Below are 12,189 nucleotides of genomic sequence, written 5' to 3'. Positions count from 1 at the left end.
CCCAGGGTGAGATCTAAAACCTGCAGGGACACCGGCCCTCGTGGACTGGGATTGGGGACCCCTGGAGTAGATGATGCTGATTTTCACAATAAGAGCACTGTTCTAGGAGGACTTTGAAGTATGTTGATCCACAGACGGATGAGATGGAGTGAAGTTACCTGAAACATGTTTAAATCTAAAAGCAGTTTGTGAAACAGTCCTGTAAAAGTTATTATATATGTTATATATATCGTTAGCTTCATAGCATAATTGCCTAAGTCATTTGACTAAGTCAATGACTTAGGCACTTATGCTATGAAGCTAACGATATGTGTGTTTTTGGACACAAAATGTACGCTTTTGTCAGGGTAGGTGTAGAAAAGAGGACTCGTATGCAGGACTCCTTTGGGAGAAGACAGTGGATTTATTTACAGTGCGGTAAAGGTGCAACAGTTATATATATATATATATATATATATATATATATATACAGTGCCCAGGTGTGGTCTCCTCCTTTTCCTCCTAGCAGTGCTCGTGGCCGTGAAGTGAAAACACACGTAGCGACTCCCTCCAAACAGTAATCCCAAGTGGAGGTCCAGCTCCCATGATCTCTCTCTCCGTTTCCCTCCGTGCTTCACACAAGCTGATCAAAGCTCGATCGCCCTGTTAAGAAGGCAGCCCGGGAGATGGCGGATAATTGGCTACAGCTGGTCGGCTCCGATCGACAACAGGTGCGGTCAGTCTCTGCGCGGGAACACTCTCGGGAATGCTCATCACCACTCGGAGGTAAACAATCCCGTTACGAGAGAGAGAGAGAGAGGGGAAGGGAGCGACATGCAAACAATAACACATGGGCAGGCAGCCAGGCGAGGGCTGTCGGACCATGACAGTTTTATTCATGTCAGTAATTCATAAGTAATGCACTTTAACCATGGTGACCAACAAAATAAAATGTATTTTGTATTTTAATCTAAACATAACAGCTTTAATGCCAATCTTTCACAAAGTCTTTTAAATGACCTCAGTTTTCATTAAAATCAGCTTCCACGTTCTGTAGAAAGGAAAACAGTAATTACAGCTACATCTTTGGAGGGATAGAGATTTTACAATATTATTTTTTTGTACAGGGTAACTATAAAATGAAGATTTCTGGGCTGCAGCTTCATAAGAATAATTTTGCCCTGAGGAAACCTGCAGGTAGTGACAGTTGTACTTGTCTGACCAGTTCAACAAACTAACCGTTAGTGAAAAAACAAGCTCCACAAGTTTAAACTTGCCTTTCTCACTGTGATTAATCTTCATATGAAACACAAGTGTGTGGATTCACATCCAGTGTGTGTGTGTCTGTTTGCCTTTGAACGTTAAATCTGTGGGCATGTAACCATGTTTCACACACAGCTACAGCAACACAAATCCTTATTAATGTTCACAGCAGTTTAACTGCAGCTGTTCAACATGTGGAAGGTCCTCAGTTCATACCCAAGCCTCCGAGGTTGTTTTTAAAAATAGTTATGTTTGTCTTAGACTTTGAGTCCACGCTGGGTTTTCTGTACAAAAAATAATTTCTATACACTAAACACAGACACACAGGTGAGCTGCTTCCAGGAAGGAGTCAGGACTCGAGCTGAAGCAGGACAGGTGGGAGGGGGCTCAGATTAAGAGACTGAACACAGCTCATGCCTGACAAATCATAAACGATGTTTGGCTGGAGCTCAGAGGTAAAAGGTCAACTGCTGCACCTTCACAATGCATAAGTCTGATCATTAATTAAACAGGAGTAGTTTGTTTATAAAGACTAGTGTCGACCTGTCACAAAGGTCCCTCCGGGTAGGTAGTAATGGAAAAGGGGTTTTAAATAATGAGTTAATCCAGATGAGCTTGTTCATTTTATTGTGTGTGTGTTTCAGAGATTGTGGAACAAAAATAGGGAATTTAAATTGTCCCACATTAACGTAAATACAGTACTGATGTGAGGAGGAAACAGTATCAAGTGGGCAGAAGTTAACTACCATAATAATTCTTAGGTTATTGAGTGTATTCTTAATTAGCTTTGAACTGCAGCTGCAGACATGCACAGCTATGGTGTATTCAGGGGGCTGGGAAATCCCATACACAAACGTAACCCTTTTGTTACGTTGGGCTCACTCATAATTTTGCCCCAAAACACAGCCATGAATAAAGAATGGTACCAAAACAGCCTCCAACAGCAACTTCTTCCAACAATCCAACAACAGTTTGGTGAAGAACAATGCATTTTCCAGCATGATGGAGCACCGTGCCATAAGGCAAAAGTCATAACTAAGTGGCTCGATGAACAAAATGATGAAATTTTGGGTCCATGGCCTGGAAACTCCCCAGATCTTAATCCCATTGAGAACTTGTGGTCAATCCTCAAGAGGCGGGTGGACAAACAAAAACCCACTAACTCTGACAAACTCCAAGAAGTGATTGTGACAGAATGGGTTGCTATCCCCATATGGAAAAGAAATAGTAAAAACTTATATGTGATTACTCATGAAAGTGGCCACTTTCTCATTACTTTCATATTCATATTCTTTCATATCATGTTTTAGTAAGTATCCAAAACATACAAGTTTCATTATATAATTTCAAGGGATCTTATATCTTTTTTCACTCTTATATGCTTTTCATACAAGTTTCACACAAGACAGATACAAACTTTATAAGATTTATATATATATCTTTTCCATATGGGTCAGTCAGGATTTGGCCCAGAAGTTGATTGAGAGCAGGCCCAGTCGAATTGCAGAGGTCCTGAAAAAGAAGGGCCAACACTGCAAATACTGACTCTTTGCATACATGTCATGTAATTGTCGATAAAAGCCTTTGAAACGTATGAAGTCCTTGTCATTATATTTCAGTACATCACAGAAACAACTGAGACAAAGATCTAAAAGCAGTTTAGAGGAAAACTTTGTGAAAACTAATATTTGTGTCATTCTCAAAACTTTTGGCCACGACTGTACACAGAATGAACTTTACTGTGTTGTTCTAATGAACACATCAGTCTAATGAGGTGTTCAGAGATGTTGAAACATAATAGGAAATTTAAATTGACTCTTAAATTAACTTTTACATTCATTTAAGATAATGCTGTCTAAAAAACATAAAATAATGATATTTTCTTGCTTTTCTAAATTAAATGACTGAATGTACTTTACAGTGTTGTTCAAATGTGCGCAGTTGCAGACTGTAATCAGAAAGTGCTTTTTATTCCTGACTGTGTTTATTAAATATGTTCACTGTATCTGGAATAAATAAGCTCGGTTTCACTTTGGTAATATACAAAAATAAAGAAAAAAAAGTTTAAATCTTAAACCAAAAGGAAACAGACTTAAATCAAAAGGAGAGAAATGAAACTAAAAAGAATCAAGTAGGGAAATCTAAAATCCTCAAACAAGAAAAATCAAAAGTCACTTTATTTTTCTGTTTCTGTTTGCAACCTCACTACAACCAAGAAAAAAATTTAATTTGTGAAAAATAATAATGGATTGCATTTATATAGCGCTTTTCAAGGCACTGAAAGCACTATTCATTCACTCTCACACACTGGTGGAAGGAAGCTACAGTTGTAGCCACAGCTGCCCTGGGGCAGACTGACAGAAGGGAGGCTGCCATATCGCACCATCGGCCCCTCTGGCCATCACCAGTAGGCGGTAAGTGTCTTGCCCAAGGACACAACGACCAGGACAGAGGGCCCGGGGTTTGAACCAGCAACCTTCCGGTTACAGATACACTTCCTAACCCCCTGAGCCACGGTCACCCCAAAGTGGCAGAGAAGGTTTTAAAGGATTTATATAATCATGTATTTATTTTTACTTCATACATGACCATGCTGCAGCAGGGTTTGGCCTGTTCCTGTCGTAGGTCATGAAGCAAAAACATGGATAATTGTGTTCCATTGATAGCTAGGCAGCACATATTATATATACACGTACGCCATCAACACGTACGCCCTGCCCGTGATCAGGTACCCTGCTGGGGTAATAGGCTGGCCAAAGGAGGAGATAGAAGCCACAGACGTAAAGACAAGAAAGCTCCTTACCATGCATGGAGGGTTTCACCCCAAGTCCAGCACCCTGAGGCTGTACGCTAAGCGGACGGAAGGAGACCGGGGACTGGTGAGTGTCAGCACCACAGTCCAGGATAGATGGCCCCAACTGACCGAGTGCTCAGTGAATACCTCAGGCAGCAGAAACCCAAGAAAGAGGAGGGAGACGAGGAACCATCATGGAAGGACAGGCCCCTGCACGGTATAGATTAGATTAGATTAGATTAGATAGAACTTTATTAATCCCTCGGGTGGGTTCCTCTGGGAAATTCGATTTCCAAAAAAGCATAGCACCGACAGAAGTTACAGAGTTACAGAATATTATATATATATATATATATATATACACACACACACACACACACATATATAAATACAGAGACAAATATAAATAAAATATACAAAGGGGATAAATAGAATAAATAGGAATAAAAAATAAAAATACAAGTGAATTGCACATTTCAAGTATTGAGTCTATTGCACTGTTGACTATTTACAAAAGTATTGCACAAAAGGTATTGCACAGTGAGGTGAAGAGGCACTACAGCTTAGTTGTTCCCCCCTCCTTTGTCCTCCTGTTTCCCCTCCCTCTCCCCTCCAGAGAGGAGTTAAACAGTCTGATGGCGTGTGGGACAAAGGAGTTTTTAAGTCTGTTGGTTCTTGTCTTTGGGAGAAGCAACCTGTCACTGAACAGACTCTTCTGGTTGTTAATGGCCGTGTGCAGAGGATGCCCAGCATTGTCCATAATGTCTATCAGTTTCTTTAGTGTCCTTTTCTCTGCCACTGTCACCAGAGTGTCCAGCTTCATGCCGACCACAGAGCTAGCCTTCCTGATCAGTTTCTCCAGCCTGGATGAGTCCTTCTTTGCTGTGCTGCTCCCCCAGCACACCACAGCATAGAAAAGTACTCCAGCAACCACCGACTGGTAAAACATCCTCAGGAGCTTCCTGCAGATGTTAAAAGACCTCAGCCTCCTGAGGAAGTACAGTCGGCTTTGGGCTTTTTTATACAGGTGCTCTGTGTTGCATGACCAGTCCAGTTTATTGTCCACCCACAGCCCGAGGTACTTGTACTTGTTGACCACCTCCACCTCCTCCCCCTCTATCTGAACCGGCAGTGGACCTGCTCTAGACCTCCCGAAGTCCACAACCAGTTCCTTAGTCTTTGAGGTGTTGAGTTGCAGGTGGTTTGTGTGACTCCATGTGACAAAGTTCCTCACCAGACTTCTGTACTCCTCTTCCTGATCATCCCAGATACACCCCATGATGGCCGTGTCATCTGCAAACTTCTGAATGTGGCATAATTCAGAGTTGTAGCAGAAGTCAGAGGTGTACAGGGTGAAGAGAAGAGGGGACAGCACAGTTCCCTGTGGTGCTCCTGTGCTGCTGACCACAGTGTCAGACGTGATGTCCTTCAGCCTGACGTACTGTGGTCTGTCGGTGAGGTAGTCGGAGATCCAAGCCACCAGGCAGGGGTCCACCTCCATCCTGTTCAGTTTTTCTTGAAGCATACAGGGCCGGATGGTATTAAAGGCACTGGAAAAGTCAAGAAACAGGATCCTGACCGTGCCTTTTCCCCCATCCAGGTGTGAGTGGGCTCTGTGTAGGAGGTACAGGATGGCATCCTCCACTCCGACACCCGCCTTGTACGCAAACTGTAGTGGGTCCTGGGCATGTTGTACCTGTGGTCGGAGGAGGTTGAGGAAGAGCCGCTCTAGGGTCTTCATAAGATGTACCATGTATGTATGTATGTATGTACCACTGGCAGATAGAGAAGGTGGCTGATATCCAGAAATCCTACTGTTAGATTTGTATTGTTGATTGTCATTTATGCTTAGAAATATTTAACCATATATGCTTAGAGGTGTATAATCATTTGTAGGTTTAAAGAACGTCTCATCCTAGAAGGTCTGTAACAGCTCTGTGTAGCATGAAGGGGGAGTGCGTTCACTCCCTCTACAGAGTGTTCCGGCATAGATTACACACCTCCTAGGAAAGGCCGTATCTTCTCTTGTTGATTTATGGTATAGCAAGCACACGTATTTCTGTTTAAGTATAAGAGCCCTTTGTTCAGATGGACCGCTAGACTCCTGGCACCAGCTTTGGGGAGTCTTCACAGGGTCACATCTGGACCACACACACACACACACACACACACACACACACACACACACACACACACACACACACACACACACTATTCTTTGTTCACATGTATACCTATGTAAGATGTCATATGTTAATGACCCTATGCATATTCATGTAACCACAATAAAAGGAGTGCTATGGGGAGCCTGGCTGAGAGTCTGACGGAGGCTAGGTGGTGGGACGACACTTGGCCCCAGCCAGATTTCCCTCATGCATGAGTAAACCAGCCTGCTTGTGTCTTGCTTTGCAGTGTAATTATATTGTCTTCAACGTTCCAGCGGATAGGTACAAGCTACAAACCTATCACCTACCAGTGGCTGGACAAAGCTGGACTGAAAGACAGCACAGAGGCACTAATCATGGCAGCACAAGAACAAGCTCTGAGTACAAGATCCATAGAGGCTGGGGTCTATCACACCAGGCAAGACCCCAGGTGCAGGCTGTGTAAAGATGCCCCAGAGACAATCCAGCACATAACAGCAGGGTGCAAGATGCTAGCAGGCAAGGCATACATGGAACACCATAACCAAGTGGCCGGCATAGTGTACAGGAACATCTGTGCCGAGTATAACCTGGAAGTCCCGAGGTCAAAATGGGAGATGCCCCCAAGGGTGGTGGAGAATGACCGAGCTAAGATCCCGTGGGACTTCCAGATACAGACGGACAAAATGGTGGTGGCTAACCAACCGGACATAGTGGTGGTAGACAAACAGAAGAAGACGGCTGTAGTGATCGATGTAGCGGTTCCGAATGACAGCAATATCAGGAAGAAGGAACACGAGAAGCTGGAGAAATACCAAGGGCTCAGAGAAGAGCTCGAGAGGATGTGGAGGGTGAAGGTAATGGTGGTCCCCGTGGTAATCGGAGCACTAGGTGCGGTGACTCCCAAGCTAGGCGAGTGGCTCCAGCAGATCCCGGGAATAACATCGGAGATCTCTGTCCAGAAGAGCGCAGTCCTGGGAACAGCTAAGATACTGCGCAGGACCCTCAAGCTCCCAGGCCTACTGACGGTATATCAGACATGTGCAACTGTTGTAGAAATGAACTTTAAGCTTTAAACTCTCTGCTCTGTATTGTTTCCTCTTTCAGACCAGAAAATCATCACACCTAAGTCTGGACAAGACGTCACTCTGACATGTCGAGCTTCAAACAAAAACATCATAGTTGTAGAGTGGAGCAGAGCTGACCTGGGAGATATGAAAATGTGCTTGTTTGATAATCATCATCCATGTTTTGATAACCGGGTGGATCTGCAGGACAGACAGGAGGAGACACAGAGGATGGAGTCAATTAAAGATAGGAAATCCTGGCATGTTAGGAAGTCTGTCAGTGTTCGGTTTTGCTGTTTTAATGTTTTTGTGTCATTAGTAAACATACATGAATTAATATTGAATATTTTCTTGTTTCAGTATTTATTCTTTATTCTCATCTTTTGAAAAAAAAAGGGGAAAATAAGGAGATGTTTTCTGACATGTTGAACCAGTGAATGTGTTCATGCTTTGATCTGAGGTGTGATCAATGAAAAACCCACTACTGATGGGACTTCAATGGTTTAGGCTTAACTAGAGCGTCTAGATGTCAGACACAATGGAATCAGACTCAGATCCTGATGTTGAACTGGTGGATTTATGGAGTGATGACCTCCAGCATTCTGTGGGCTTTGACTCAAATTGAGTCTTCAAGGACTGTTTCACGAATAATATGAGCATATTTAAAGGGAGAAAATATGTATTCACAATCAAATAAAATATAAGAACTTTATCAGGAATTACACATGTTCACTATTGATGAACGCAATATTGATATTAACCCCTGAAGCATCATCATCACTGATCTTCTTGTATCCATTTTAGTATGTAAAGTCCAACATCTCCCTCTAGTGGCCACATATAAACCATGTGTGAGGATGGTGTTCATGTAAAATGTGAATCATAGTGTTCCAGTCAGTCATCAGTGTGTCTCTGCACAGCTGTAATTAAAATGTGTTCAGAGGGCCTCAGTGTCTGAATGGTTCCAGTTCAGCTCCATAACAGCAGCGTCCCTGGTTTGATTCCTGTGTTTCAGCTCATATCTGCCTCTCTCACTGAAGGGGACGTCCACTACATGGACATGGATTTGTTCATCAACCAAACTACAGATCACTGAGAGCAGAGGAGATTAGATGATTATATTTTATTATATCTTTTTTTCCCTTTGTGAACTGATAAATATCCAATTACACATATAAGGAAATCCAAATTAAAATACTTTATAACAGTGTGTACATTTATTAGTTTTGCCTTTTCATTTACATTCATGGTGGACGAGACAGGTTTTTTAAAAATTTTATATTTTAAAAATATACTTTTACACATGATAGGCTATTACCCACCACATTAAAAACCAATAGAAAGCTGGTGCTCAGAGGAAGAGGGCGGGCTTTACTTGGTGTCAGTGACAGAAATGAAAAAAGCTCAAATGAGTGAGAAGGACGATGAAGGAAACATCTGTGCTGTGTCTGCTCTGTAAGTAGAATCTCTGTGTTTGTTTGAATTCTTGTACTTTGACTGTCTGCTCTCCTGATAACTGATGATGGAGGAGAAGACATGAAAAACAAATCAGGCTAAATTATTGTCTAAAGGCAAAGAAAGATGCCCAACGGATTTACTTTACCAAATGGACCATCCAAGCCTTGCCTTATTGGTCTATTTGATTCACCTTTGCTTTTATTTTATTTATTTTTTTTATCTTCACTTGCTAAACACGGGACAGACTTGACTGGAGAAAATAACAGGAAGAAAGAAAGAGGGAAAGAAAAACAGCGGGGAAGAGGAACGGTGATAAAGGGCAAAAAAACAAAAACCTACAAAACAAACAGACAACAGGTTCCTTCATGTAATGATCTGCTAGAGGGTGTGGGGAGCCACAGCCCCGTAGAAGAAAAGTCTTCAGTTAAAGAGTTGATGTTGTGGCATTTTTGACATTAAGACATTTTTGTTGATTGATGAAGATTATTGATCATCATTAATGATGAAGATTTATTTTTCTTAAGTAGGCAGTGAACACAAGGAATGTTTTTTTCATTTAATTGATCAACTTAAATAGTTTGGGCTAGTATGAATGTCTATGGTGACGTGTTTATCAGCAGGAAACGTTGGAAAACATAAAATACAGTTCAAAGTTGAAAGATTTATGTCCTGCTTCACATTTTGCAAAGCTGTCAAGCAGGCCAGATTGGTCACAGTTTGAGGACCTGTGCCAGAAGCACCTGCTGACAGCTGGGATAAGCTCAAACTCTCTCTCTGCCTCAAGTCAGGTAGAATGGATAAAGAGATCTTCAACCAAATATTTTTAAACTTGTTGCTGGCTTTACATTGAAAATGAGCAGATATTTCAGAGAAATGAGTTTGTGTGTTTGTTGCCTCCCTAAGATGATGACCAGAGGGGCAACTGGTTTCCTGTTCAACAACGTGTGGTGCTGTGATAAAGAATAGAAAAAGGGACACGCGTTGAGCTGATGTCAGCTTCACAACAGGAAGGTTTATTCTGCCTCTGTGCCCCAAAACGCTACTCGATACCACTGTGCGTAATGCGTAATGTAGGATAGCACTTTAAATGACAGGTACAAAAATACAATCACAACAAAAACCAAAACCTTTGGGGGGGGGTGTTTTCCCCAGTTTATTTCTGATACCAGATTTTACTAGAGAGCTATTTTCAACTCTCTACATGTTTGTCGGCTGTTTGTGTGGAGTTGTTCTTTATGTTCACCTCAAATCAACCTGAGTGTCATTTCTCTTTAGTTCTGATCTCACTGCTGAGCTGCACAACAAACCAAGGTCAGTAACCTTCTTCTGTCACAGTTTAAACCTGAGAAATGCTCACTGATATGACCTGATTGGGTTCATGTTTCACAATGTAAAGTCTAACAGATCATCAGTTTTTCATTGTAACCCTCACAGCTCGTCTGACTGTGAGTCCCAGCAGCTCTCAGATCTTTAAAGAAGATTTTGTGTCTCTGAGCTGTGAGGAGGACGACAGCTCTGCTGGATGGACTCTGAGGAGAAACACAAGCACTGAAAACAGGACGAAGTGTGATCAGTGGGGAAAATCAGCTAATTCTTCCTGTACCATCATTGTTTACCCGTCTGACAGTGGAGTTTACTGGTGTGAGTCCAGAGAGGGTCCCATCAGTAACATGGTTAACCTGACAGTCACTGGTAAGCTGAGTGTGTGGAGTTAGTGTTGATGAAGCTGTGTGTAAATGGATGAAATGCTGTAGTTTGTCTCTGTGTTGAGGTGGATCAGTGATCCTGCAGAGTCCTGTCCTCCCTGTGATGGAGGGAGATGACGTCACTCTGCTCTGTAAAACAAAGACCACTCCCTCCAACCTCCCAGCTGCTTTCTATAAAGATGGCTCCCTCATCAGGAAGCAGCCTACAGGTCACATGACCATCCAGCATGTTTCCAGGTCTGATGAAGGCCTCTACAAGTGTGACATCAGCGGTCATGGAGAGTCTCCATCCAGCTGGATCACTGTCACAGGTGACACACTCACCTGTCTGTGTTTCTGCAGCTTTCAACATTCACAATGTGACGACAACTTAATGACTGTGTTTGCTTTATTTTAGACGAACACACCACCACACCTCCACCTACATCCACACCTCCACCTACATCCACCTCTGCTCCTGGTTCCTATCTTCTTCCTGCATTGTCATGTGTTGGATTAGTGTGTGTTGTGGTTCTACTGGTGTTACTGGTTCTGCTGGTGAGACGATGTGTTCACAGGAAACCTGAAGGTGAGACTCAGACTTCCTGATCTTTCATGTCTGAGTTTGTTTAGTAGAATAAAGTTCACATTCAATATGATCACAGTAACAACTTTCTTAAATGTAATCTCTGTTTAGATATTTAATTTATGTTATTCTTCATTTTGGATCATTTCAGCAGATCAAGAAGAAGCTGGAAAAGATGACATCATCACTCATGTCGTGTACAATATTATCAAGCTATCACATCATCCACAGCCAATCAGACCAAGCAGATTCTGATACTCAACTGGTGACTGGTTAGATTTGCTTTTCATTGAATTTTTGTGAATCTTTATATTGTGGGAACTAGGAATGAAAATATTGTAGAAACAAGAAACATGAAAATGTGCATCATCAGAATAATGATGAACACATTTTCTCTTCAAACATTTCAGACTGAGTTTAGTATGATCTTGATCTTCATGAAGATCGTTCTGTCTCTGATAAGATGGATTATCAGGACATTACAGAGCATGTGGGGGATGGCATGAGTGCTTGAGGCAACTGTTGGTGTGATTTGGCGCTGTGTAAATAAAATTGAATTGAATTGATCAGCAATGTATAAATGTGGACTGTAATAGTAAAACATTACATTTAAATAAGTGTGGTCACATGTGTGTTTCCCTCTGTACTTACTGAGTGTTGTTCACTGTGAGCTGGACTGTGTGTTTGTGGTCTGTGGTTGAAGCTAACAGCTCTGCAGTCGTCCAGCATCCTGTTTCTGATAGAAAGAAAACACTTCAGCTGCAGCTGTTTCAACACAGAGCTGCTCATTTAAACACAGAAAGGAACATGGAGATATCATCTGGAAAAGCATTTCAATAAACTCTAAAAACAAACCATCAGTTCATTCAAACTGAATGTTAATTACATCAGGAACTTATCCCAATGTTGTTCACTGCTTTTTTAAAAAAAAATTACTTGGCTTTTCATTTTCATGTGACTCAAACATTTTTTTTTTCAGGCCTCATTCTAAATCTGAAATAATCTGTTATTTTCTGAGACTTGACATGTTGAAAAATTAGATTTTAGTTTAACTACAGTCTGAAGCTGATGAGACTGCAGGGTGTTCTGGTTGGTCTAATAATAGTGTTCATGCTGTGAGAACATGTTTGCTTTCTGCTCTGTGGTTAAGTGTGTCAGTCTGCATTAGAAGAAGATGCAGCTCTGTGGTCAGTCTGTGTTTCACAGCAGAGGT

General features: G+C 41.9%; 1 protein-coding gene across 1 annotated transcript; it reads left to right on the top strand.

Annotated features, from left to right (window-relative positions):
* The first annotated feature begins 665 nt into the window (after positions 1–665).
* Positions 666–11,817, top strand: LOC146673321 (low affinity immunoglobulin gamma Fc region receptor III-like). The gene is made up of 6 exons (XM_085402643.1): positions 666–765; positions 9,981–10,016; positions 10,140–10,397; positions 10,477–10,722; positions 10,809–10,979; positions 11,128–11,817. The coding sequence occupies exons 1-6, from the start codon at positions 666–668 to the stop codon at positions 11,229–11,231; spliced, it is 915 nt and encodes a 304-aa protein (XP_085258769.1). The 3' UTR covers positions 11,232–11,817.
* The last annotated feature ends 372 nt before the right edge of the window (positions 11,818–12,189 follow it).

This window comes from Rhamphochromis longiceps, linkage group LG3, assembly GCF_057381845.1.
Source record: "Rhamphochromis longiceps isolate RC_006_pf linkage group LG3, R_longiceps_female_GT1.1, whole genome shotgun sequence".
NCBI lineage: Eukaryota > Metazoa > Chordata > Actinopteri > Cichliformes > Cichlidae > Rhamphochromis > Rhamphochromis longiceps.
Note: the sequence above shows the minus strand (reverse complement) of the source record. Positions and strands in the feature narration are given on the sequence as shown.

Excerpts from the sequence above, each read along its gene's own strand:
- LOC146673321 (XM_085402643.1), top strand. The coding sequence starts at position 666 with ATGGCGGATAATTGGCTACAGCTGGTCGGCTCCGATCGACAACAGGTG. Across the intron at positions 766-9,980 it reads ATGCTCATCACCACTCGGAG|TTCTGATCTCACTGCTGAGC; the intron begins GTAAACAATCCC and ends ATTTCTCTTTAG. Across the intron at positions 10,398-10,476 it reads GGTTAACCTGACAGTCACTG|GTGGATCAGTGATCCTGCAG; the intron begins GTAAGCTGAGTG and ends CTCTGTGTTGAG.